General features: G+C 36.7%; 1 protein-coding gene and 1 long non-coding RNA gene across 2 annotated transcripts in view; one reads left to right on the forward strand and one right to left on the reverse strand.

Annotated features, from left to right (window-relative positions):
- SYNE1 (spectrin repeat containing nuclear envelope protein 1) overlaps positions 1 to 27,883 on the reverse strand; it is a 422,354-nt gene that overhangs the window by 43,218 nt on the left and 351,253 nt on the right. The window contains exons 123-128 of the mRNA XM_063096991.1: positions 24,870 to 25,104; positions 22,923 to 23,117; positions 19,110 to 19,235; positions 15,924 to 16,079; positions 8,797 to 8,955; positions 6,859 to 7,025 (exon numbers count right to left, since the gene is read on the reverse strand). Of these exons, the coding sequence (XP_062953061.1) occupies positions 6,859 to 7,025; positions 8,797 to 8,955; positions 15,924 to 16,079; positions 19,110 to 19,235; positions 22,923 to 23,117; positions 24,870 to 25,104 (1,038 nt within the window). The remainder of the gene's footprint in view (positions 1 to 6,858; positions 7,026 to 8,796; positions 8,956 to 15,923; positions 16,080 to 19,109; positions 19,236 to 22,922; positions 23,118 to 24,869; positions 25,105 to 27,883) is intronic.
- Positions 27 to 26,320, forward strand: LOC134378069 (uncharacterized). The gene is made up of 4 exons (XR_010023613.1): positions 27 to 312; positions 10,604 to 10,661; positions 11,544 to 11,641; positions 26,091 to 26,320. It is a non-coding gene; the product is annotated as an uncharacterized LOC134378069 (long non-coding RNA).

Raw genomic sequence — 27,883 nt, forward strand, 5'->3', positions numbered from 1 at the left:
ACATGTGCCAGGCTTGATCTCCTGGAATGTAGGCCACGAGAGGAAGAAGGGGAAAGAGCTCAGTGTAATCTGCAAGGAGGAGGAAGCTACAGGTCTAAAGAAAGGACATAAGAAATAATGCTGTCTGCAGACACGGCCGTTCCATAAGGACAGGCAGCTTTCCTTGAGGGCTGTTTGTTACACAGGGAAGGCTATTTGAAAAAGACATCTCGCCAAAATGCAAACAAAACCTCCACAAACGCAGCAAATTAAAGGAGCAAAATGGAACAACTTTTTTTTTTTTTCTTCATCTCAATATGGCAGCTCAGTGGTGTAAGTAGAAGTTTTGTTTGGGACAGTGGGAGGGAAAAGATATTCTGTGGGAAAGTACATGATCTTTACCTTTGAATAGATGAGTTGAGCATGACAGAGAATGAAGAAATATTATTCTCCCCTTACATATTCAAAACTTTTGTCCTTTAAATATAATGATGTAAGGTGACAAAAATGACATTTTCATTTTGAGATAATTTAAAAACCATATCTGCTCATTTTTGCCTGGTGGGATTTCAGGTAACTTTTTTTCTTTTGTAAATTTCAAGAGTTTCCAAAATTTTTGCACTAAGCATATGCTAATTTCATAATTTAAACTTTTAAAGAAAACAAGTCCCCAAATTATTAATTACTAGTAATTTAATAAAATGTGACTAATGTTGGCTGCTTTAAATCTTTTTTGGATTACAGTATACAGACAAATTATAGATAAATAATAAATATTTGCTAAGTTCTTTTAGAAGTGATGAATTATAACTAAAACAAAACAAAGCATTCAGTTCTGGTCATGTGAGTTGGTTGTTTTTCAAACATTGGAGGAAACACATTTTCTTTATAAAGGAAACAAACTTGTATTTTACATAAGAAATATACTACAGAAAACTCAGTTATAAATAAATTTATTTTTCAAATCCTTCTACCTAAAGATATCCTATTGTGAATTCTTTTATAAAAAATCACCCTTCTGATACATTACTTTTAACAATCAGGAATGAAAATATATAAGCTTTGATTAAAGGAATATACAAAGGTTCTTCAAAACGTTTGTGGAAAAACAGATTTGGAAGATGCTATGAATCTTTCCATTACGTTTTGAGGTATCTTCATATTGGCCATGAGTCCATAGCAGCAGGCAAGTTTGTTTTTTTTCTTGATTATGAGTAACATTTTTAAAAAACTTGAGACCTTCAAAAAATTTTACTGCCATAATTTCCTTAGTTTAATTTCTTTTTACTTTATTTAGTTTTCTTCAGTGGGTTAAAGTCTTTTTTTCATGCTCATTACTGTTAGCACAATATATTTATTTCGATGAACTTAGTGGAAGGCAAGGCAAGGCTTTAAAGACAATTATTTTAACAGCAAAAATATTGCAACAATATCAATGTTCGTCAGGAGAGAAAACACTGGACAAATTATAGTATATTTAGGCCATGGAATACTCCGTAGTTATCTAAAAAGAACAAGATTGGCATATGCAAGGTTACTTCAAAAAGGTCATGGAAAAATAGAATTAAAAGATAATACAGATCTTTCCATGACCTTTTTGAAGTACCCTCATATAGCATTTTACAGTGGATACAGTCCTTTCCCCCGCATTGTCTCATTGGCGATGTGGCGGTTAGTTCAAGGAGCATTTTGAAAATGAGGAATCTGGGGCACAGAAAAATGATGCAGCAAGCCCTAGGTAACACAGCCAGACAACGTGGACCCTTCTGACTTGACCAACTGTAGACAGTACCGGCCACAAATTCCAAGAAATAAGTTTCCTCTGACCTCCACTGTGGGAAGAACTCTCATCAGACTGAAACCCTTTAGAGGGCAGCCACTATGACTCCACGAAGCCTTCCTTGCACTGCATACGAGGCTTACCTACACAGCCTTTAAACTCTGGGGTGAGAGCTGACCTTTATTGAGCACATTCTGTGCAAACTGGTTTACAGGGGCTATCTCACCTTGTGAGATGAATATATTATCTCCATTTCACACGTGGCACTGAGAAGATCGGTGTCTTGGTGAAGTAGAAACACATTAGGAGGCACTTGAAGGCCTCTGCTTTATTCTCAGCTGTACACATGGCACTTTTTGCCCTACGTCTTACGTTTGAGAAAACTTAACAAATACTGGAGTGACTGCTATGGGCAAAGAACTAGGTTAGGGTCTGGGATTACTATAGTGATCACGTGAGAGACAATTCCATTTCAGTAGAGAAAGAGACTAAACAACCGATCACACGAGATATCACACAGTTCAGGGAAATGCTAGGAAGGAGAAGCACAGAAAACCTGCTGAGCAAGTGAGAACAATCCGATCTCATCCAGAGAAAAGAAAGAGCGTGAGGAGCAATTAGGAGCTGGCCAGGCCACGTGGGGCGGGAGCAAGAGGGAAAAAAGAGCAAGGGACCGGGGTGAGGAGCCATTGGACGCTTATGTTTTGACTCTTACTTGGTTAGTATCGTTTTATTTTTCGTCTTTCTATCCCTAGAGAAAGTGTCAGCAAACTACGTACGGTTGGCCACCTGTTTTGGTAAATAAAATTTTGCTGGAACACAGCCATGGTTTTCTGTTTACATATTCTCTGTGGCTGCTTTCACACTACAATGGCAGAGTCGTTGCAACAGAGACTATTTGGGTCACAGAGCCAAAAATATTTACTATCTGGTCCTGTACAGAAAACATTTGCCAGCCTCTGTCTGATAGCGACAAACACTGTACTTCCTGCATAGTAGGCATTCAATAATTTTTTTAAAATCATGTTTGTTTTTACTCCGACAAAATGTTTAAGGGAATTATAATAAATATAGATTAAAACAACCAGTCACAAAAGACCATGCATTGTACGATCTGTATATGAACCATTCAGAAAAGGTAAATCTATAGAGACAGAAAGTAGATTAGTGGTTTCCTAGGGCTGGGGGAAGAGGGGAGGAGGAAGGGATAAAAAGAAACCATTAATGGGTAATAGAGTTTTTATTTGGGGATGATGAAAATGTTCTAACATCAGTGGTGATGACAGATGCTCAGCTCTGTAAATATACTAAAAATCACTGAATTATACACTTTAGGCGAGTTAGATGGCATGTAAATTATATTTCAATAAAGCTGTTATTTAAAAAGAAAAAAAGAGCCAAATAACTACAGTGTGCTTTTGTTTTGGTGATGGGAATTTAGGTTCAGTAGTGGGAACAAGAATATATTCTATTGATAAAAAAAAGAAATTATTACAACAGAATTAACAAGTTGAACCTGACCTTCCTAGATACTAAGATGGGAAGAGTTAAGTAATTCACTAACATATAATTAACAACTGTAAGGAGCACTAAACAATTACTGCTAAAAGAGAGATTTCCTGTTAGTCCTGAGCTCTAGAGAAATTGCTATGTGTGTTTTTGCATAGGGCTCCCTGACACAATGAGAGCTAGCCTTCTCCAAGGCAGTTTTACCGAAATCACAGTGATGCTTCCCCAGTGGCAGTTTCTTAGATTGACTCTTAATGAAAGCCAAGGGCTCAGCTTTCAATTGTCTAGGCCAGTGCTGACCAATAGAACTTTCTGAGATGATAAAATGTTCTGTTATCTGCATGTCCAATAAGGTGGCCACTATCCTCATGGGGTTACTGAGCACTTGAGCTGTGGCTAGTGCAGCAAATTAAAATTAGGCGAAAAATTAGCTTTATTCAATTCAGTTCATTTAAACAGCCACCTGTAGCTAGTGACTGCTGAATCAGACAGAGCAGGTCTCAGAAGAATGAAAAGGACACGAGAACATTATTTATCGAGCTCTAAAAATAACTGAGCAAATTTTGTTGCCCTAAAAAATTGACAATGCTTGGTGACACAGTCAGTTTAAAAACTCAGTGCAAAGCACATCTATTTTGTACTCAGAATGGTCTAAGCTAATCCAATGGTGATAATGAAGTTGATTCTAAATTATGTATTCTATTTGTATGCAGTAGGTTATCAATGAATCTTTATTTATTTACTTTTTTTGCTTCTGTGATCTAAAATTAGAAGAGACAGTTCCTGTTTCTATTGGCTGGTAAGATGTTCACCTGAAAATATGATTATTTTCAAAAATAACTTTCCTTTCCCACAAAAGCATCCAGACAGCATAGAAATATCAAAAGGCATATACCAGGTTATGTTCTCCTCTACTGCATCAATGTGGAAAAAAAGTTGGAAGAAGGAAGAGTGGTGAACGGGACCGAATCACAGAAAGTTCATATTTCAGCTGGCTGTTCATGGCTGAAGGTGGCTGTGGGAGATGTTCACCAGTCTGTGCACTAAAGAAGCACCAATAAACTGGGAAATGGAAAGTGAGTGTGATGGGAGAGGCTGCAAGGCAGGCTGTGAATCCAGCGTGGCACTGAACTCCAGGACGAATTCATGATCAACAGGCCAATCTCCCACAGGAATTGTATCTGTGTATGATGAGACTCTATGTGAGTGGAAACACATGGGCATTTTGGTGACTACAGTGCAGAGCACTGTACCTGATAAATACGTAATTGATTCTAGTTTACTAATGTGTCTTTTGGGAAAGTAAACTAATTAACATCTAGAAAATTCTCACCTGAACAGCCAGACAAAAATATTATAAATAAATATGACTTTGAGGAGATAGCGCCAAACTCATTTGATGTAATGTTGGCTAATAGCTGGGCACACCCTAAACTAGCTGCTATGACTAAATTATATTAAATTTAGTTTAAAACATCTTTAACATAGTGCATGCCCATTCTCCACACCATTGAACCACTAAAAACTAGAAAAGAAGATTAACTAGATTAGCCGATTACATGGAAATGCAAGTCAATCCATGAGTCAGAATTTGACAAAAAGTCCTGGGGCTGTTTACCAAGAGGGTGGTTTCTCTAAGAAAGGTGCTTATAGCACAAGGGGCTTCAATTTCTGCATTCTCTCTAACAAGGCAAAGGAAGTCACAAACCTGCCAGCCAGGAGAGCTTAGTGCTCCAGAGTCAGAGTGCAGGCTCTGCCACTCAACACACGTGACCATGGGCAAGTCTAAGCCTTAGCCTCCACATCTGTAAAATGGGTATAATAATAGCAATGCCCACCTCAAAGGGTGTTGTGAACCATACATGAAAAGATGAATATGAATCCTATAGCACAGCCTCTGGCACAAACTAAGTGTTCAATAAATGTTAGCTAATACAGTGCTATTGTTAAACATTTTAAAAATCAATAAGCATTTATTCCATTTTGTTTCATTATTGCTAACATAAATTATGATCTTAACCTTCCTCTTGAGTTAGATCCTCCTTAATAAGTACCTTATAAAATATATATATACTAAATGTTTCCAAATTCAGCATACAAAGTTATGGTGCCCAAATGCAGTTATAGTGGGTACATGGAATTCGAAGGGCACTATATGTTCACCTTTCCGCAGCAGGGCTAAGGAAAAGAATTCAGATTTAAAACCCTATATTGTGGGATAGCCCCAAATGGCTGTGAATCAAAAGCATTTGTAACATTCCAACTCTCCTAATTGCCATGAAGAACATCCACTCAAATATTCAAATATTCATTCATTCATTTGTTCATCCACTCAAATATTTATTGAGCCCTTATGAGCCCGTATGTTCAGGTGCTGTTGTTGGTGCTTGTGATACACAGTGAGTAAAATGGATAAAGCTACCCTGACCCCACGGAGTCTACATTCCAACATGAAGCAAAGTTCACCTAAAACAAAGCATCTAGTTAATCATTCCCTCTTTTTATATCAAGTAACATAGCTCATCATTCAATCACACCAGATTTTTATATCACTAGTAAAGATTCTCATATATATTTTTGGACTAACTCACCCTGCCCTTCTACAACAGAAACTGAATGTAATATGCCTCAGATATAAGGCAGACACTTAGAGTTATCACCAAAGCTAAGCATAAAATTACAATAATGCAGCAACTTATTTTTACAACTGTTACAGTAAATTACAATGGAGATGAGGCCTGAAGAACCCCTGAGCAGACAAAACCAGTGAGGCCCCATAAGTGACCTCAACCTTGACTGATTTGCAAACGTAAGTGCAACTCGACTTATTTCTTGCAAATGCCCATATTAAAAAAAAAAAATTTTTTTAAAAAATCAGAACTTAAGCTCAAATAATCAGCCAACAAACTTGTATAACTAGGGACTTTCCTGCAAGATAGACCAGATAAGCCAACTGTATAATTGTAAACAATCAAATGTTTGCTTCACTTTCCTGCTGTGTCTGTCCTATAAAGGCCTCCCCCTTGTGTTCCCATAGTGGAACTCCTGAACTGCTTCTGGTTTGGAGCTGCTAGATTCATGAATCATTTGCTCAAATAAGCTCTAAAATTTTATAGTGGTTCAGTTTACCTTCTAGCACAACTAAGCAGAGTGGCAATAATCAGTGTCATTCTCACACCTTGCTAACCAAAAACACAGTAGGAACCTGATAACTTTTCTTTTTGCTACTGAAGACAAAAACACTCTCCACAAATGCTGGTCAGCAGTTTCTCTTTTTTCCATACAGGAGGTTGAACACCCATGAAGCCCTGAAATAAAGAATTTTCTCTTGGGAGTGGATTTTGTTTGGATCTGACACTCTTTCTCTCTGCTACATGCAAACAACAGTGGATTTATGAAATAAGAAAGGAAAATTTAAAGTTAACAAAAGTGTCATTTATGAGAACAGCATGAACATTTTTCGAAATGGTGGACTAACAGGGAGAGAGAGAATGATTTATTAGATTCTCTTTAGCTGAAATGAAAAGTAGACTGGAAAGGCTACCAAATTCTGCACACACACAGGTCCTACTGACGCGGGGCTTTTTTACCTGGCTGCAATGAGATCCAGGAGATGGTGCCACCGGTCGTTGACCTTTCCGAGCTTGTATTCAATCTCGGACGCTTTGCTTTCATGGCTGGCTTTAGCGAGTCGTTCTCCCATTTGTTGGAGCTGTATTTTGTTTTCTTGGGCAGCAGCAATTTCCTCTTGATAATCCTGCATAATAAATAGCAATCATAGAGGTCAGAAAGCATATTCTTAATGCATTCAGCCCGGCTCTACTAGAAATATGATAATTACAGTTTTCGACTACTTGGAATAGTTCGGGCATGAAGAATACCATTTGAACATCAGCCCATGTGCATGAGAATTAGTAGTACTTATTATTTTCAGTATGTGTGCAGAGTTGGGACTGTATTTTATATAGGTGTTCTTGAAGGGAATGGGGGAATCCTTTTTATTTGAGCATTTAAAACAATAAAAGTATACACATAGATACAAAAGACAAAATTTGAAGGCTTTTAACATTGGTAAATCATACCTTAATGCTCTAATCACTAAGCTGATGCTATATTTAGAATCAATTCTCATACAAATAGTTGCCAAGAGGTTTATAAGATGTGTGCACACATACACACACCGGTACTTCAAAAAATTTATGGAACAACAGAATTAAAAGATAATATGAATCTTTCCATGAACATTTTGAAGACTGCTTGTATACACACACACACACACACACACACACGCACATATGCAATTAACATATATATGTAAATGTGTATATGTGTGTGTCAGTTATGCTATTTGTGAATATTTTAAATAAGTTCCTTCATTTTAAAGAGATATCCTCTATATAGTGCCAATATTTTGCAACACATGAATCAATGACAATTTAACTCTCAAGAGTAATAACCATTACTTTTAGAGAATCAGTGGGTCTCAAACCTTCTTGATTTACCCGGTTTCTGTGTTAGCTCCTCTTAAAGATTGTTTTGGTTAAAGAGAACTGGCTCCATATGGTCTATTGGCAAGAGATAGTCACGACAGGGTAGGATTTAAGTAATGATAGAAGGACACCCCTTCTCCAAACCCCTAGTGACCCTCTTACTCTCCTGCCACAGTGACAGGATCCAATCTTCAGGATCAACCTTTTTATTTTTGGCTTAATCTCCTGTTATGCAGCAAATATTTTCTCAGCAAAATGATGTATGAAGACAGGTATTAAATGAGCATAGATATTTTAATCTTCTCCTCACTAAAGCTAGTGTGGTCACAGGGCCACCCTCCCAAGTCATTTACCTAAGCAAAAAGGACCCCAAAGGAAAGGGAGGAGCCGGTGAAATTTTTCCCATCCTGCTGTTGAGTATCTCCTCATGCCCAGCACCCCCCACCCTCCTTACGTCATTTCATCACAAAGGGATTCAAAGACCAATACTCTAGGTGCTTTTATTAATCGTTATAATATTTTATCCCAACTTTGAGATGACTTTATCGAGAAATGTTTATTTGAAAAGAATTACTACAAGCCTTAAAAAGCACTTATAGTAAAATAATCCCCTCGGATTATCTTTTAAATTAAACTCTTTTTGAGTGTTAGTGCTAGTAGATACTATAATCTTGGCTTCAATTCATTTATCATTTTTTTTTCTTTTAGTGATTTTACCTCCTTAAAAACAAAAACATAAAAGCAAAACAAAAGGAAACCCATAATACACATACATGATTCTTACTGAACAAGTAGCTAAAATCCAAAAGTATTGAACATTATCCGCAGATATTCTTTTTTTCATCACAAATTGAAAGTATTCCATATATTCTGTATGTAAAGCAGGGCTTTCTGGGCAAATTTATTTTATATTGAAAAGATAAAATACAGTGCTGCTTTGACAGGAAGGTAATTATGAGTAAGGCCATCTTCTGCACCTGTTGAAAGTATTCCTGAGTGTCACAAAGAGTGAAACACGAGCAGCCGCGCATCCCGTACCTTCTTAAGCTTCTCTATCATGTCTTCAATGAGAATGTCTCCATTCTGAGAAACTTTGCTTTCCATTTGAGTCAACCATTCACAAAGCTCCTTGTTCTTTTCACTGAAGACGGCCCATTCGTTCAATCTTTCGTTTACCTGCTGCCGCCTTAAGGAGAGCTGGAGAAGTTAAAAAGGGAAAATATGCAAAAGGATCATCAGAAAGGAACTCGCACACTGAGGAAAACAGCAAATGAACTATGTCGGGTGTCAACTAAAAGGAGCAATAGTTGTGCATCTCTTTAGGCCACTGTTTCCCGAAGTGCAGGATTTGCTACCAAATACAAGCGGGAGATATGGAACACAACGAGCGGTTCAGCCCAGATAGGACACAGGATCAGTGAATGTACTTTTACTAAAAGAGAAGGAAGAAATTGGAAAGAATAGGGAAAGAAGAGGAAAAAAAGAAGGGGAAAAAAAGAAGAATAGACAAAAGGAAGAAAAAAGAAAAGAGAAGAAAGAAAAGAAAAAAAATGAAAATGGGGAAAAAGGGAAAAAAGAAGGAAGGGAAGGGAAGGAAGGAAAGAAGGACAAATGAATTGAGCCTCAGCTATCTAAGGAGAGGCGTGGCAAGTGGCCCACAGTGGCAGACCGGCTGCCTGTGGCTCAGCTCCACAGGACAGTTTTACTCTGGGCAAGTTCCTTCATTTCTCTGCTGTTCTCTTTCTTATTTACTTTTTTTTCTTTCTTTCTTTCTTTCTTTCTTTTTTTTTTTTTTTGCCTAACAGCTTTATTGAGATATGATTCACATACCATACAATTCATAAGTTTAATTATACAATTCATACCAGCCAGCTGCCAAAAAGTAAAAATTTAAAAACAAAAAAAGTACGTAATTCAGTGATTAACAATATAGGAAAAGAGTTGCGCAACCATCACCACAATCAATTTTACAACATTTTCATTACTCAAAAGAAACAAAAACAAAAACAAACTCTATGGCCATCAGCAGTCACTCTTTCTCTTCTCACCAGCTCTCGTCTGGTTTCTGTGTCTGTAGATTTGCCTATTCTGGAAATTTCATATAAATGAAATCATACAGTAAGTGGTCTTTTGTGATTGGTTTCTTTCACTTCGCATATTTTAAAGGTTCATCCATGTTGCAGCAATTTATCAATACTTTATTTCTTTTTATTGTTGAATATATCCCATTGTATGGATATACCACTTTTTATTTATCAATTAATCTGTTGATGGAAATATCAATAAGTGGATTGTTTCCACTGTTGTCTATTACAAATAATGTGTTATGAACATTTGTGCAAGTGTTTGTGTGGACATATGTTTCCATTTCTCTTGTGTATATACCTAGGAGTAGAATTGCTGTGTCTTACGGTGCTTTCCAAAGTGGCTGCACCATTTTACATTCCCACCAGCAGCGGGGTTCCAATTTCTCTATGTCCTCACTAACATTGGTTATTATCAATCTTTTCGATTACAGCCATCCTTGTGGGTGTGAAGTGCTATTTCACTGTGGTTTTGATTTGCACTTCCTAATGGCTAATGATGTTGAGAATCTTTTCATGTTTCTTGGCCATTTGTATATCTTCTTTGGAGAACTGCCTAGTCAAATCCTTTGCCCGTTTTCAAATTATGTCTTTTTATTAATGAGTTGTTAACAGTTCCCTGTACATGATAGATATTATATATATAATATCTATGTATATTATATATTAAATTATTATTATTATTTTTATTTAATCTCTAGGTCTAAAATGGTCCTTTCCAGAATGCTAAAATTGACTTCCTAATACTCTTGTTTTTGCAGTGCTGGTTGAGATACTATGGAATGTTTCTAGTTGAGCTAAACTACATGCTGGCAAAATGTAAGTCTGAGCTGTAAGGCATTCTCCCACCCAGTCCTGTTGATTATTCTCGCCATTCCACTACTGATTCTATTGCGTTCAACACCTCCCTATCAATTTTCTTTTCCCTCTAAACATTTTTTTATGAAAAATTTCAAAAACAGAAAAGTAGAAAGAATTATATGGTAAGCAGCCATGATATACCCTTTAGACTCTAAAGTTGTTAACATTTTGCATACATATATATATATATATGCATATTCCTTTATCTACAAATTCATTTATTTTTACTTGAAATGAATTTTCTTTTTAAGATGAAAATGAAATTATTTCTAAGGTGCTACCTACTTCCTAGTTATCGCTTCTGCCTAGGATTGGGTCTGTTAATGATTAGGCAGATAATATTTAAGGTCCCACACAACGCCAGATGTCTGTGATTCTACATCCAAGAAAACAGTTGGGAGTGAGGCCCAGGACACTATTCCGGGGCCAGCCTCTGGCACAGTGAGCTGCCCAGATAGTGGGCCCCACGACCTGCCATAGTTTGTGAAATGCTACCATCAGAAATTCACTCTTTTGAGTTAATTATGATGTTTTAAAATAAAAAATTCTCTGGGTTGGGTGATATTGATGAATCATTTAAGTATTTCCCCATTAGTATAATTCAGTTTACTACTTAGTTTTCTTTGAGGCAGAATAACAAAGAATGGCCAAACACAGTTTTAAAAGTTTTGGAGACAAATTCTGCCTACTCTAAGCCATACCCAGGACAGTGCTGAAGAGCACAAGCATTCAAACACCTCTTTCCTCTCTAACCCTGAGAGCAGAGTGTCTTCTCATATTCTGATGAATCTCTAAGATGTTTAATTCTCTGATGAATATGATCTTTCCTTTCATTCACAGAACATCGGAGTCAGGAGTGGAGTCTGGCTGGTAGTTAAAATTCTGGTTCAACTGATGTCTAAGTTGAAACAATATTTTCATAAGTGGGACAACCCAAGGTAAGTGTTTTCTAAGAAAATCGGTTAGAAACCCCTGCCTTTCATGCTTCAGATGAACAAGTCTTGCTCTGAGTAGCTCCTCCTTACTTTTCCCCCAGACCTTGACCATGACCCAGAATGAATTCTAGGGTTTTTCTCACCAATGTCTGCAGAGAGGATAACCACATGATAGAAAAATATTATTTATTACTTTGAGAGGTAGGTATTATCCCCATTCCAGAGATAACGAGAGTAAAAGTTGAACAACTTTGAAGCATTTGTTTACAGTCAGTACAAGGCAGGACCAGCAAATCTCCTTTGCTCGAGACTTTGATACAGGTGTAATATGACAGTATGATCAAATATCCAGAGGCAGCTGAGATTCAGAAACAATCTCCATCACTTACTAATGATACAGCCAGGGCAAGGTTACTCTCCTCTAAGCCTTACTCTCTGCATTTGTAAATCAATCTTACATTTGTTTCAAAATTCATTAAGCAAATTGTTACTGTGTATAGCAAACAGGTGTTTGCTATGTGCCAAGTACTGGCCTATGTACCAGGATATAGTAGGCTGACAATACATTACAAACAAGGAAATAATTTAAGGAAATGACTGGTACATCCTGAAGACTTAACAAAAGCTGGCCATTACTGTGCTGCTGCTGTTGGTGTCATACATGACTACAGGGCATCATTTAAGTTTTAATTTTTTTCTCGCCACTAAGCAGCTTGAATATCTATCCCTAGTGTTTATCACATACCATGAAAGTGTTGCTTTCATTTCCTAACTGTGGAGCTATAGCTGGAAGAAGACACAGGTAGTTCGCAAACACTGATGCAAACCGGGGCCAAAAGCTTTTCAAACACTGTACATTTCTGAAGGGATGGCGTTTTCCTTTTGGTTTTAAATTTAATATTTAGGCTATTTGATAAATGAACATTACCATCTCCTTCTTTGGATTCAGTCAAAACCCTCAAATTATTTATCAGCTTAGCACATATTTACGTTTTCTCAAGGGCACGAACATCCTGCATCACCAACAGCTGACAAGTACCAGCTAAAACCTTCAGTGTGAGGCCGTGGAACAGGAAACACATCCTTTTCTACCTGAAATATTTTTACCATGACATTTTGAAAAAAACAATGAGCAATTGCAATGATGATATATATGAACATTGCAACTAGAATTGCACACAGATCTACAAACCAAAACAGGAATCAAAGCAAGTATAAGCTATGGCTGTACCCAGCACAACACAGCACATGGGGATCTGTTTGAAAACAAGGCACGTTCACACACGAACTCTACTCTCTGACGTGTACTTACAGCCCGTTTTCCTTGCTCTCATCTGCAGCCCCAGATACCACCGACTTCTCATCAACTCTTCGGTTGAAATAGGCACAGACTACTTACTCTTGAGTAGAGAAATAATGCCATGTTGAACTAAAGTTTTAAACTTTTAAAATGAGACACAGGCACGAGCTCATTTCCTTTTGTGGTTTCATACTCAACAGAAATTCGCCGGAAACAACAAACTCAAGAACCAGTCACTCAACTATATTCCTCCTTAGAGTTCTACCCTGGCCCCTTGACCAAACCCATGACTAAACGTTCACTGGTTTAAATAATTTTATTTAAATTGCAGTACTATAAGATAAGTATTCTTTAGCTTCATGCCTTAAGACACTTAGAAAGTTTCTAGAAACACTATATATTCAATTGGCTTCCTCTTTTTTACCTCTTAGTCCACTCACAGGTGCTAGGTATTAATCTCTTCACAGCATATCACGTGATCAGCAGCAGCTTTCGAAATGTATTTTCAAACAGACTGTTGCCTAGATATATTTGTCTAGTGAACAGTCTGACAACATATGAACGTCTAATTTAACAACAATAATAACTCGTTGGCATTTTACACAATAGTTTTCCTAAACCAGAAAGTATTGCATAGCTATAATCTTCTTAACCTTCAAAATATTAAAACTTTTGTCATTTGCATCTTCGCATCTCAGAGGCCTAACAGTCTTGGAATCAGGTCACAAACACTAAAAGAAAGGAATAATACAGTGCCACACGATGGCATAGACCAAAAAAGAAACAGGAGTTCAGAGAACTGAGAAAATCCTAATGGCTGAGCACTTAAAAATGCTCATCACATGACATCACAGGGGATGTGGGATGAGAATGAAATTGGGTTCAAAGATTAGAAGGGAATAAATCATCTAGGCAGGAAGGGTGGTTCATGGCAGGTTTGGGAGGGATATAGGGGCCAATCTCAAAAGTGTTATCTCTCTGCAGGTACTGATATTCAACTGATATCTGTACTCCACAGATATGACAATCAATTATGTTTCAATAAAAATTAATTAATAAGTTAATTAATTTAAGAAAAAGAAAGTGTTATCTCTTTGAGGATTTCAAAGGCATCAACTTGCTAGACAAAGGGATCTGATCTAATTCATTTTATCTAATATGCTGGAAAATATTAACAGAGCAAGTAGTGCTAGACCTTTTCTCAAAATTAAGAAAAACAAATGAATAGACTCATAAAGGTAGATGACCATTGCTGTGGTAATTTCTCATTATTTGTACCCATCAAATATCTTTCACTTATACATCATGATGAGGTCATTACATTATAAAATTGTGAGATAATTTACTGTACGGTAATGTATTGCTTTTGGATTGAAGAATTCAGAGAAGAATAAAGGGTCGTGATTAACATTACCACCCTCTCTGAATAACTCCATGTAAGTTCCTCATTGTGTGCATCGAGACTATGGAGCCCCATGAAAAGAAGCTAAATTCATTTTGAACTCACATCATTAACATGTTTTTGAAAGTTATCTCTTACATGTCCACCTTTTAAATGTATATATTTATGGAAAACCGTTCACACATCTACCGAGTGTGCTCCAGAGTTTTCCTGTGGCCCATAGTTTGATAAATATTGGAGTTTTAATGTAAACATACAGAGAGAAATTTTCCTAAGAACACATTTCTCATCGATTTCAAATAAATCAAGAGGCTCTGAGCCTCTTCAACTCAGTTCAGTGGTTCAGTATGAGAATAAGCATCCCTAAAGTCAGAGAAAGCAGGGAGGATGGGAGAGAAAAAAGATTCCAGGGCAGCGGTGCTGGCATGGGCACACAGAGGCATGAGGTTGGGTTGGCACTAAGAAGCCTCTTTTCAACAGCCCCTTCCTCAGCCTTCCAGTACCTGCTTCCCCTCAGCCAGACTCTGCCTTGAGCTGCAACCCTGTCAACACATCTGCTCATTCCCTCCACACCAATTTCTCTACGCCCCATCTCAGAAGTCAGTTCAAGGTTTGAACATTTCAAGAAGCATTTTGTTTATTCTCTGCAACCCACACTGACCTTAGCTTCCTTATATCTTTACACCGTTTCACGCGTTGTTTTTACCTGTTCATACCTGGTTTTCTTTTCACCTTGTACATTCTTGTAGGTTGATTTTAGTCTCAGCTCAATGTAAACTTGATGGTAGGGTCATCTATTACAGTTTGTTATGTTTGCAATAATTAGTATGACTGCGCCATTTAACAAACATATATCATAGTCTATTAAGTGCCAGGCATGGTACTCAGGGTACAGAAGTCACAAGATGAACATGGCCCTTACTCCTGGAGAGCATGATCTCAAAGCCTCTACTCTAGGCAACTGCCTGTTTCTCACTTGTGAGCTTCCAATCTGTTATTTCTCTTTGCCTGGAATGTCTTCTTGATGCCTTTTCACCATTCTTTCTCTTTTGTTTCCAAATCAAAACACAATCTGGTATCTCTTTTAAGGTACTGTGCACATGGAAGATACCTAATGAATAAAGTATGACTAAAAGTGCCATACACCCATCAATTACTAGGAAGTAATGATGTTAAAATCAAGAATAACAATAAATGCTCCATGTACAAAACCAGCTCCACAGTATGAGCTAAATTTGCAAGTAAAACAATGGTTTCTCACATTTTTAAAGTATTGAAGAGACTGCCAATAACAACCTAGCAAAAACCACACCCATGAACCCCAACATTGTGTTTCCTCTTAAAAACATTATGCCAGCCAGTGAAAAAGAGAGGAAGAAAATACAATTTAGATGCCTCTAAAATATAATATAATAATATGGTTGTCCTAATCTGAGATATTCTGAAAATAACCACAGGTTCTTCCTTTGTCCACCCTATGAGTTATGGGATGGGCTCAACTATGGTTCCAGGCACCTGCCACTCTAAGTCACCTACAGTTTTCCATTATTATGAGATAATTCCATCTTCAGAATTTGTCATACCTGGTGGCACAGTTCTTCCCACTGCCTTTGCAGGAGCTCTATGCGTTCATTAAGGATGGAGATGTCATCAGTGCTGATATAGGCAGAGAGGGTGTCCTTCAGTAGTGTCAACTGTGTCAAGTCATCTGTCCAGCTCCCAGCTGCATTTTCTAATTCCTAGATTTAGAAAAATATCTTGAATACCCATGGACATCTATTGTCAATGATTTCCAAAATGTTTTTGAAATTCCCTCTTGACATCATTTCCTCTCCATCCCACCTCACTTGAACATCTAACTAGGGATCTACTTTATTTGCTTCCTACGTAATTTGATAATTTGCCAAATTCTTCTGATAAAATGCCAGGTTGCTTGCAGAGTTTTCCTACCATCTATTTACCATTTCATTGATCTTTTTTTGATTTTTTTTTCTAAGTTGCAGTTTCATCACTACACTGATCTTCTGTACTTTAAACTGACTTCATAAGCCCTTAATCCATAATTTCTTTTTGTCCAGAGTTACTGATCACTAATTAAATATTTTTTTTAAAAAGACTCCTAAATTTAACTCTCATTTTCAGACACTATGAGTTGCTACATTCTATGATATATACATATAATGTAACAGCTGAGAAGCTCTGTTGCAGTTACTACTGAATTTAAAATAATCCACTGGATATATTTTCTACCGGGTCAGAAATTTCCTTAAGTTACTAAAAAAAAAATAAAAATAAAAAATAAAGATTAGGTACCAATATTTGAATGAGTTGACATTAATTTTTGCAATGCTTTGATAGCTGACCAGTTTTGTAATTTGAATAACTCTTGCTCTCTGCCAGCCATTGTTTTTAGATTCCAGCTAATTTGGTGCATGAATAGAGTATTTCACTTGGCTTTTACCCTCCTTTTTTGTCTCTTCACACAGCAGACAGGTTTCCAAAGGCAAAGGCAATTAACAGTGCTGTCTGAGGCTAACTTTCCAGGCAATTTAGGTAAACAAGGTTTTAGTCTGAATTTTCCAGGTAATTGCTTTGTTTTGCTGCTAAGGGCGGTTTGGCAAAGAGTTGCAGAGAGCTAGACTGAAATGCCCCCTTTTAATCTACAAACTCTGGACCAGGGCATATTTGTAACTGTCATATATTTTGGGAGATGAAAGATGAAGCCCCATGGTGACAGTATTTGGCTGAAAGACCAAACCATCCAGATGAATTAAATGTGCAACATTTTTGTTTATACTCTGAGACATATTAAATTGTTACACCAACGTGAAGATTTTCTTCTTTATATGCCAATTTCTAGCCCCGAATTCAAACATCAGATTTGGTGTATGGGTTTAAGAAAAAAAATATCAACACCACCAGAAACCACCTGTTTCAGACTCATGGTATATCTATCCACTAGATGAGTTTATGTGGTAAAAATACAGCCTGTAGATTCAGAAAGCTCTGATATTTACTAACTTTGAAAAGTTATTAAATTTCTAGAAGCCTCAGTTTTCTCCTCTGCAAAAGGGAAATAACAGAATGTCCTTATGAGATGAGTCGGGAAGACATTATGTTAAGTGAAATAAACCAGGCACAGAAAAATAAATACTGCCTGTTCTCACTCATATGTGGGAGCTAAAAGAAAGTTGAGCTAATAGAAGTAGAGAGTAGAATTGTGGTTACTAGAGGCTAGAAAGAGGACAGAGGAGGGGGATAGGGAGAGGCTGACTAACAGATGTAAAAATTACAGCTAGCTAGGAAAAATAAGTTCTAGCAGTCTATAGTAGTACTAGGCATCTATAATTAACAATAATTTATTGTATGTTCTCAAATGGCTGGAAGACAGGAGCTCAAATGTTCTCATCACAAAGAAATGATAAACTTTTGTGATGACGGATATGCTACTTACCCTGATTTGATCATCACACATTGTATACGTGTATTGAAATATAACTCTCTACCCCATAAAAGTGTACAATTAATGTCTATCAATTAAAAAATAAACGAATTAATTAAAAAAAGAGAATGCCCTTAGGAGCTTGTGTTCATGCCAACTGAGATAGCACTTGTATACTCAATGGCACAGAGGAGGAACCTAATAAGTGCCCATTCCTGTTTATCAGAAGTTTCTTTAATAATTTTTATCAATTTACAGTCATAGGTTTATAAAAAACTCTTTTTAATCTTTATAACTTTTGCATACTTCTAAAGTTAACATCTCATAACGTAAAGTATACTTACCTTCTATTTTTCCTAAATTGCCTTTCTTAAGTTTCAAAGAATATCCTTGAATTTTAATATTGAAAGAAAAATTCTTGTATCCACACTTTTCATGATTTCTAGACTTAATGAGTAATCTCTCTTCAAAGCTTGACATTTTAGCCAAAGTGAAGCAGAGAACTTCTGATTAAAATCCAAGTCATATAAATATATGGAGTTATAAACAAAATTACCTTAGAGCAGTAATTTGCAAATGACTGGGGACCACAAGGACATGGATAATTCGAAAGAAAAGCATTTTTAAAGGTACTTTTGATACAATGAGCCTATCACTCAGCAGAGAACTGCTGTTCGGGCACTCAACTTGGCTGCACAGGTGTGAATGAAATGAATCCTACAGCCACTAAATCCTGTTGGTGTCCATGAGCTCCCAACACAGGGAGTGGTCTGTATTAGCTACTGATTTGCTTGCAAGTACGATTTGAGGTGCTGATTGTAATCTTTAAGTAGTTAGAGCCCTGAATAATTTAAAGACTGTGTGCAGTGACTGAGATCAGCTATTTTTCCTGCTTTCCTTGTAGAAGGGTCTGGAGGGCAGGGTGTGTTCCTCTGAGGGCCACCATCTGCAGATTTTCCAGGCTGCTAATCCTTATTCTTCTTTCTGTAAACTAGACTCTTCTGCTAGAATGACTCCCCAGTGTGGATGCTTTAAAAAGATGGTTTTTATTGCTCTTGATCCAACTTTTAAATATCTCTTAATGTTGGGTTTTAAATTTTCATTTGCTTCCTCAGAGTAATCCATAACCTAGTCTATATTTCATCAACTGAAATAAATCAGCAGTGCACGTTTCAGCAAAGAGTTGTCTGCCCTAATGTAATATACCAGAATTATGTATCCGCATGTAGACAGCCATAGGAGCTGGACTGGATTATGCTTTCGAAGGTATTATTCCAGCAGAAGCACACAGACAGGTGATGGTGAAAATCTCAGTCCAGTAATTTACCTTGCAACGCATTTGTTCTGCATGGAGCTCTTCATGGTGATCTGGTAGAGGCTGGGAAAGCTTCTTTTTGAAAGTTCGTAGTTTCTCCAGAGAATCAGCTATTCCTTTCTCACATTTTTCCCAGTCCTATAATGGGAGGAGAAAGATATTGTATGAATTTTTGGAAGGGTAGGAAAATAGAAAAAAAAAAAAAGAAAAGAAAAGAAATAGTCTTCTTAATTCTCTGAGAAAACATTAAAGTTACACTGAAGAATAACATGAGGCCGTGTCCACACCCATTGCCATGGGAGGCAGGATGCTGTGGTCATCAGAAGAGCTAGGTTCAAAACTGACTCTGTTACTTATTATCTGTGTGGCTTTAAGCCGACAATGCTCCATGTCTCAGTTTTCCCTATGAAAATGGAAATAATACAAACTCTCCACAATTGTTGGAGATTAAAAGAGGCAACAGGTGGCAGGGTACCAAGCGCAATGCTCAGGATATTATGAATACTTGAAAACGTTATCCAGCCCAAATCTATCTGCAGAGCTGGGAATATAATCACAGTCCTTTGCTTCTTTCCTACCCCAACCCATAATTACACCAATGTCCACACTCTCCCAAATGCACTCTAAGGGATAAAAGAAGAGGATGGGAATCTCTTTCAAGATGAATATGTATGGGTAAGAGAAAAGAGATGGAATGTAAAAATAATATAACCCTGACTCTAATCCACTTCAATATGTAAATACCATGAGCCACACAGATTTGAATTGTTACAGAAGCAGAAACACACACATGGTGCTTGACTGGCTTTATCTTGTTAGTGATGAAAGATACATAGCAAAGGGTTAAATGTATGATACATACAAAAAAAGAAGGAAAAAAACCATACAAATCAAGAAGTGGAAGCAGAGAGATAATGCATAATTTAAGAAATACATATCCAGTATGCCAAGTAGAGATAAGTGCTCTGGAGAAGAAAATAGCAGGGTAAGTGGTGGAGACCGGCAGTATAGAATATGGAAGATCACTATGTACTGACAAAAGAGAACATACATTTGTGGTTATGTTTTGAAAGGTTACACACCAGACTGGTAACAATGGTTACCTCTGGGGAAGATGGTAGAATCTGGATGGTGGTGTAAGGGAAATTTCATTATTTTATTCCGCATAGTTTAATTATTACCTGAATTTTAAAATCAGACACATGTATTTCTTTTGTAATTAAAAAAAAAGTAAAAAACAAACAAACAAAACCTGTGGTGGAGATTGGTTGTTTATAGCAATGAATCTACTCCTATCTGGTGTCTCAGTGCCAATGAAAATAAAATTCAACTAAACAAGTTCCCTTCATTTTGTCCAGCACTGCCCATTTTGTCACACTGCATGTTCGTGGCCTCTTCCCTCCCGGTGGCTGCTCCTCACACCATAAATTAGTGAGCTCCAAAGAAAGACAACTAGACTCACAGCTAGAATCACCTTTAGTAGTTACCACAGTGCCAAATCATGTTGCATTTTTCTTCACAATATCTCTTTCATCATCACCAGTCTTTTCTTGTCTGCAGTCTTTCTATCTTCAATCCTGAAACCTTATTTTTAGCACAGTACCTCACAGGTACTATTACCATAACTGTCCTCTGTAAGAAGTCTTCACTAAAATGCCTCCCTACACAAAATGTCTTTTGGTTTCTCACTGAACTGAGAGTTTGACCCAAGATTCTTATTTCCCTTTAAAATCTCTTCATGGAACTTCCTAGAGTGCATAGCCACATTTCCTCTTTTCCAATTACCAGAAAAACAGAAAACAAAAAAACTTTTGTCTGTCTTGAACAGATCTGTTCCAAAATATGTCTCTGTTCCCAGGCTACACTTAGTTCGTTAATGCTAAGCATAGTGACGGTGGACAAAAAGTCCTCGTTCTGTTTAAACTGAGCAACATTCTCATTCAAATCATTACACACCCTGAAATCTATCAACATGCAGTCAATAAATGTTCATTGATTTAAAATCTAATCTAAATTTTAATGTCTATACAGCCTCATTTTAGTGTATCTTTTCACCACAGCTTTAATATTTACTTGCATCCCTATTTCTTAATTTTATTATGAAAAATAAGAAGCTGTGAACATGCAGGGCATGAAATTATAATGACTGTATTTTTGGCATACTTACTCAGAGCTTTAAAAGCTAAAAATTTATAAGCATTAAAGTTATGGTGAAAAGATACATTAAAATGAGGCAGCATAAACATTAAAATTTAGATTCATAAATTCCTTCTTAGACAAATAGGATGTAGTGTATGACTCAAAATAAAATAAACTATAATAAGAACAGGGATTCTTCTTTCCAAGGATGACATAGATTCGGAAGCCATACCCAAGTCTTTCTACTACATGAACTACAAGGAAATGACTTAACATCATGGTCTGCAAACATCTATCAAAGTAGATGTTTCATATACCAACAAACAGACAGACGAGAAAAGCAAACACAGTGACTCAGACATCATGCCTTAGTAAGTCTTGGGAACGAGTTCCAAAAGTCACATCACAAAGAAAAATACATAATTAAATGTTTCTACAGAATGAGTTACAATGTTTTAAACCCTTTCCCAAAAGCAAAAGAAAGAAAAAAGAATCAGGCATATTACATTACTGATATATTGTGCTGTGTGCAAATAATAGTTCTTTATAGATGTTCAGTGGCAATTTTGATTGATTGCTTCCTGCACAAAAGGTAATATATCATTAAACACAATTCAGTAGAATAAACCCAGTGGGTGTGCATACTTTAAGCATTTAAAAAAGCAAAATCCGTTCCATAAACTTTAGTTTTTACCTTTGATCCAAACAAGTGACAGGCCAAATTTAATAATCTCATTAAAATGTTGGTGACTATCCACATGTATAAAACCTTAGCATTTAGCTGAGTTCACTTTTAAAAATAATAATAGTATGATATTTATACTATATTGTATATATATAGTTATATTATATTATATATTTTATGATATTTATATATATATCTGTCAGGTATGGAAAGAAGGAATTTACCTTCATTCTTTCGTTAAATCCTCACAATGGCCATTTGAAGGAGGTTTAATTATATCCTATTCTACAGATGAGGAAACTGAGGTTTTGAAAGGTCAAATTAACCAGGTCACTTGGTTTACTATGGTTTTAACTTGGTTTTATCTAAATTTAGAGCACATGCCCTTTTTAAAGTGCTGATGTAATTATGTACTATACATGGAATTGGAGAGTGAGGGGTAAAGCGTATTGTGAGAGTTCTGGATAAGTCTACAGTTCAGTAAACTTACCGTGTGATCAGTATGCAATCTGTATCCAACTAAATGCTTAATATACTTCCTGGAGATTTTATCTCACAGCAACTTGCTTGTATAAGCTAGGATAAATCAAGAGTAGCTTTTTGGGTTGGATTTTCCCTGCCATAAAATAAGAGATAACAATCTTGAAAACCATTTTAGAGTCTAGATCAGGGAGTGGAATTACTCTTTGAATTCCTGTCTGGATTTATAAAGTCATCACATGCTAAGCTTAGCACTGGCCATTAATCAGAATTCACAGCTTGGACAGTCTTACTAGACCTTAAATTACTTTGCTGAGGAACTTTCCTGAGAGATGAAATGCTGAAAATTGGGAAACTTTTCCAGTACATACAAGATAGTACAAAGTCTTAAACAAAACACAGAGAATCAAAATACTACAAAGTATTACTTGATGATCTTTGCATCATTTGATTCACAGGACAAAAATGGGAGAAAGTGGTACAACTATTTTAACTGAGCATTTTTTTTAACCTACACTTACTTTCAACAAGAAGGCCAGTTTTTTCTTCTGTTCTTCCAGACTCATGCTGGCTGATTTCCATTTTTCTTGGATTTCAGTGAGTTCAGTCTGCAAGGCAGCCTCAGCTCCACTGTCTGCTGAGAGCAGGAGCTGCTTGCCAGCCTCCACTGTCAGGATGTAGCTGCCTTGTTGTCGCAGGAACACTTTTTCTTTGAACTGAAAAAAAAAACATATTTTTATTTTCTCATTTTTTTTTTTTACTTTCTCATTCTTTTCTTCACCATTTCCCTAAGTATTCTTAAATGATCCTAAATTTTATCAAACACATTATGCCCTCTTTCATTCAATAAGCATTTAGTGAGCTGGTACTTTGTGCATGAATGAACCAAATGAATGAGAATACAACAGGGAGAGGCTTACTTTCTGCCCCCAGGATGAATACAATCACGGTGCAATAAGAAAACTGCTCTGTAAAACGGATGCACAGTCAATACAGAGGGACACCTGACCCAGCAGGGGCTACACAGGGAAGAATCCTCATAGTGGTAATAGCTGAATGAGTCTTAAAAGACAGATAAAGAAGGACCTGGTGTGATGAGTGTGACCAGGAGTGGAGGAGAGGACACCGTCCCACAGAGAAATAAGGATGGGCAAATTCACTATATGAGAGAAATACGATGTATTCAGGAACCTGGATGTCATTTTCAGTGGCTGGAGTGTGGGATGCATGTAAGAGAGTGATAGAAGAAGAGGCAAGACCACGTCTTGCACAGGAATTTGGTGTCTGATTGAAGGTTTAATATACCTCCTGGAGATTTTATCTCACAGCAACTTGCTTGCATAAGCTAGGGTAAATTCTTCTTAATATTTTGTGAATCCCAGAAGAATATTAAGTAGAATTCACAGAAGAATATTAAGAATATTAAGCAGGGAAGTGATGTCTTTGGATTAAAGTTTTAATGGACGCACTCAGCAGTACAGTAGAAAGTGGAATGAAAGATGAATATATATTGAATATACTAAGACACGTTAGGAAATTATTGTCTGTCTAGGCAAGAAATTGTAAGTGCCTAACCTAAGGCAGTGGCAGCAAGAATGGAGATTAGGGGAAGATTAGATATGGTAAATAAGAAAAAAGGAAGAGTAGAGCTCTAAAATGACTCTAGGGTTCCTGAACTGATAGACTAGACAGCTGGGGATGACACAGGGAATGGACAATGGTTGGTCTAGAGATCACAAGCTCTGTTGGGACCCACAGGATCCATAACATCTGCAATGCACATGATCTAAGTCTGAAGGGTGTTTGAATATATGAGTTGAAAGCTCAGCAGGTGAATGTGTCCAGAAGATAACGATCTGTACCTTCTCTGCTGGTAGTGGGTAGTTGAAGCTACGTGGTGAGGTCTCGCAGAGAAATGTGGAGGAAAAAGGAATCAGAGAACAGTGATCTTTAAAGGAAGAGGAGCCCATGAGGTACACTGGGAAGGACTGATTAGAGTGCTAGGAGTTCTCTCTCTAAGATGCTGGAGGCCCAAATAACTAGGCTGGTGAAAGTAAGTGAATAGCTGGAAATAGTCAAAGAGCTCCAACAGGACTGAGCCTTGTATCTTGTATCGGAGTATTTAAATGACATGTTTAAGTTGCTCATAAGTAAAATATATGTAATCAACACAAAGATTTCCTTTCCTTGATATTTCCTTTCCATCCATGCTGGGATTCAGTGAGCTGCCACAGGCCTTGGTGTGTTAAGTGGAGGGAGATTTCGTGAGAGTCTGGGGCTTACTGTAATTTCACCATTCAATATGGGCTTTGTCGTGCAATCATTTTGTATATTTCTCCTGACATTTGAGAACAATATTTCTCCTTATTCCCATGTCACTCCAGAGTCCTTCTGAAGAACTGAGGCTAAGGAAAAGTGTGCAGTGGAAATGTATAAGAGGTTTGAGAACAGCAAGTATTGCACCTTACCTGCACTTCATCATAGAGGGTCCTTGCTTGCTGCAGTGGTATAGGTACACTTCCGAGACCACTCAGAGGTAGATAGGACACTTCAACCAACCATTTACGAAGTTTTTCTGCCATCTCCCTATAGCGTTGCCACTGGCGGATCTGGCTGTCGATGATCCCCCGCCTCTGCTGGGCCCTGCGAATCACTCCCTGCCACTGATTACTGAGGAGTGTCAATTTCAGGTTGAACTCATCCCTGGTGAAGAAGTAATTACATGGTGAAAAGCACTGGGATCATGCATGTAGTTATGTAGTCAGCCAATGTGCACATTCTCAATGACCATAGCCCTGAGAAGTGAGGTAGGGTAGAGGTTTCATGCCATGCTCTGGCATTGTGTCTATCACAAGAAATTTTAAAAATTAAATTAGCAGTGTTTGCAAACAGTGAGTGTTTTCATGTCTCAGCACAGGTCGAAGGCAAATCTGTAATAAGGTCATTGTAATGCATCCTGTTCCTGAGCACATGAGAGTGGAGGAACAGGGCAGAGCAGGTGGCATGGAGTTAGCTGCAAACCCTGAGCCCGTCCACAGCAATGTGCGCAGCTCGTGAGAGCATCTCAGATGCCCTACAGCAGGAAAATGGGTGCAGAAAAGCTCATGTATAACCTCTGTCTTCAGCTAGAATCATAAGCCACTTTGGATGGACAAAACTGTGTTATTTTAGCTAGAATCATAATCCACTTAAATTATGTCACTTAAAAAGATTTTTATAAGCTGTATTCCATAAACTCTCTCAGTATTCTCTGACAATAAACAGCCCCAATCTTTAGCAAATTATTCCACATATTAATCAAAATTGTTGCTTCTGTATTTTAGATCGACTTCACTTTGTTCTTAGAAAAAATGAAAACTATCATGTCATCATGGTCTGTACAAAGGTCGTTCATATATTCAGAAATATCAAACTTTACTTAAGATTTCTCAATTTCAGGCTAAAGAATCTCAGATCTTTTAATGTGTTTTTCCTACCTCTGTCTTTTCTACTTTTAAAAAATATTGGTAGTTCTTTATTAAGTTTTATTTAACATTCAACATGTGGCCCTAGAACTGGCTAGTTAGGGTTTGTCCAGCACCAAATAGGATGTTTCTTTGTAGATTATAGTGTTATTCACACATTGTAGTATCAAAATGTAACATTACTTGTGTTTTATCTATCATAATTGTTTCACTTCTCTTCCTCAGATATACTGTTCTCTTCTTGGGAGTGGCCTCAAATCTGAATTGGACTTACTATTCTGGACTTTTGTATTCTCTATACCTCTTATAATCTATAACCTAATTTTGTAACCAAATGTACAATTAGTCCTAACAACTTATTTAATGATTCAATCTAAAGAAAAGATGAATACATAGTCAAAGTCAACAAAGCCAGTATTAAAAACAAAAAGTACCAAATAAAGCCCCTGAAAACATTTATGTGCTCTCATTTTTAAAATAGATACATAAAATAACTAATTAGATTTTGATGATGACTTCTGGTTTTGAAAGGAAGTTCTGATATATATAATCCTATTATTTTTATTTTTGTCTGGCAGCTGGCCAGTGAGGGGATCCGAACTCCTGACCCTGGTGTTACCAACACTGCGCTCTAACCCACTGAGTAACTGGCCAGCCCTGATATATATAATCAATTGCAGTAGAATCATGATACTTCCCTAAAGTTACAAGCATCTGTCAACTCAGGAAATGTATGGTTCCAGGATTTGAGAATATCCTGTGACATGAAAAGGCCTCTGCATGTTGTTCTCCCTACAAAGTAACCATCCAAGATCTATTCAGAGCTATCTTCCTCCAAGCTGTCCTGAGTTACCTGCCAGTATTAGGAACTACTTAAAATGTGACATTGTTCCCAGTGCTGAACCTGAACCTCTAAAAAACAAAATTCATAAATTAACTTTTAAAACACAATACATTTGTAATCCAGGACCTTCCTATTGTCAACAGGCTCTAATCTGATTTTTTTTTTTTTCACTTGCAACTTTCAAAATTCTTTATCCTCAGGTCCAACCCTTCCATTTTCATCTCTTTGGTGTTTTTCCTAAATGTTAGCATTTAAAATTTAATAGATGTTGTATTGCACATGAATTTTAAATTTCATTTTACTTAATGACTCAAATGTTTATAATATTATTATAGAGTTGGCTAAGGGATGATAAAGCAAAAGATAAAAGTTAACTGCATTTGAATTTGTTTCATTTTGAAGTCTTAAATTCTCAGTAAAGCTCACATTTAAGTTTGGCTTACTTAGAATACAATAAATACAAGTATGATATCACATTTTATCGTTCCAACCTTAACCACGAAAATCTTTCATGTACTTCCAAAGAAATATCCACTTAAAACTAAAATTGCTTCCAAAACATTAAAAATAAAACTCTCAATAAAAATGATTTATTTTCTAATTTTTTGAAAAATACTAAGTTAATTATAATCATAACTACTGGTCCTAAATATGGGAAAAATGTACATATGTAATAAAACAAATGAGGTTAATACTCCAAATACCACCATGGAAAGTAGATAAGATAAAGTAAATATTATTCCTAAGTAATGCAAACATAGTATCAAATTGTCAATTCACATTCCATAAATTTGAAGAGAAACTAGATTTTTATCTCTGCATTTTTAATAAAGAGATAATTGCTATGTAAATGAAGAGGAAGAAAGCGTTCAGATTGAATGTAATCTGATTCAAGGTAGCAAACCATTTCCAAACTGAATGAACTGTCATGGTGTGAGAAAGCTGGTTGGTATAATCCAGTACTGACTAAAAACCAGACCCATGAGCTCTACATCTGATTCTGTTGCTACTTAGTTACATGACCTTGGTCAAATCAGTTCACATTTGTGGGTCTCAGGTTTTTCATCTATAAATAACAGAGATGTACTAGTGACTGCTACGTTCCTTTTAGGAATAAAATTTCTGTAATTGTATGAGAATATTAGAAACATCTCTTTATAAACCATTGATATGT

This window comes from Cynocephalus volans, chromosome 5 (assembly GCF_027409185.1).
Source record: "Cynocephalus volans isolate mCynVol1 chromosome 5, mCynVol1.pri, whole genome shotgun sequence".
Lineage (NCBI taxonomy): Eukaryota > Metazoa > Chordata > Mammalia > Dermoptera > Cynocephalidae > Cynocephalus > Cynocephalus volans.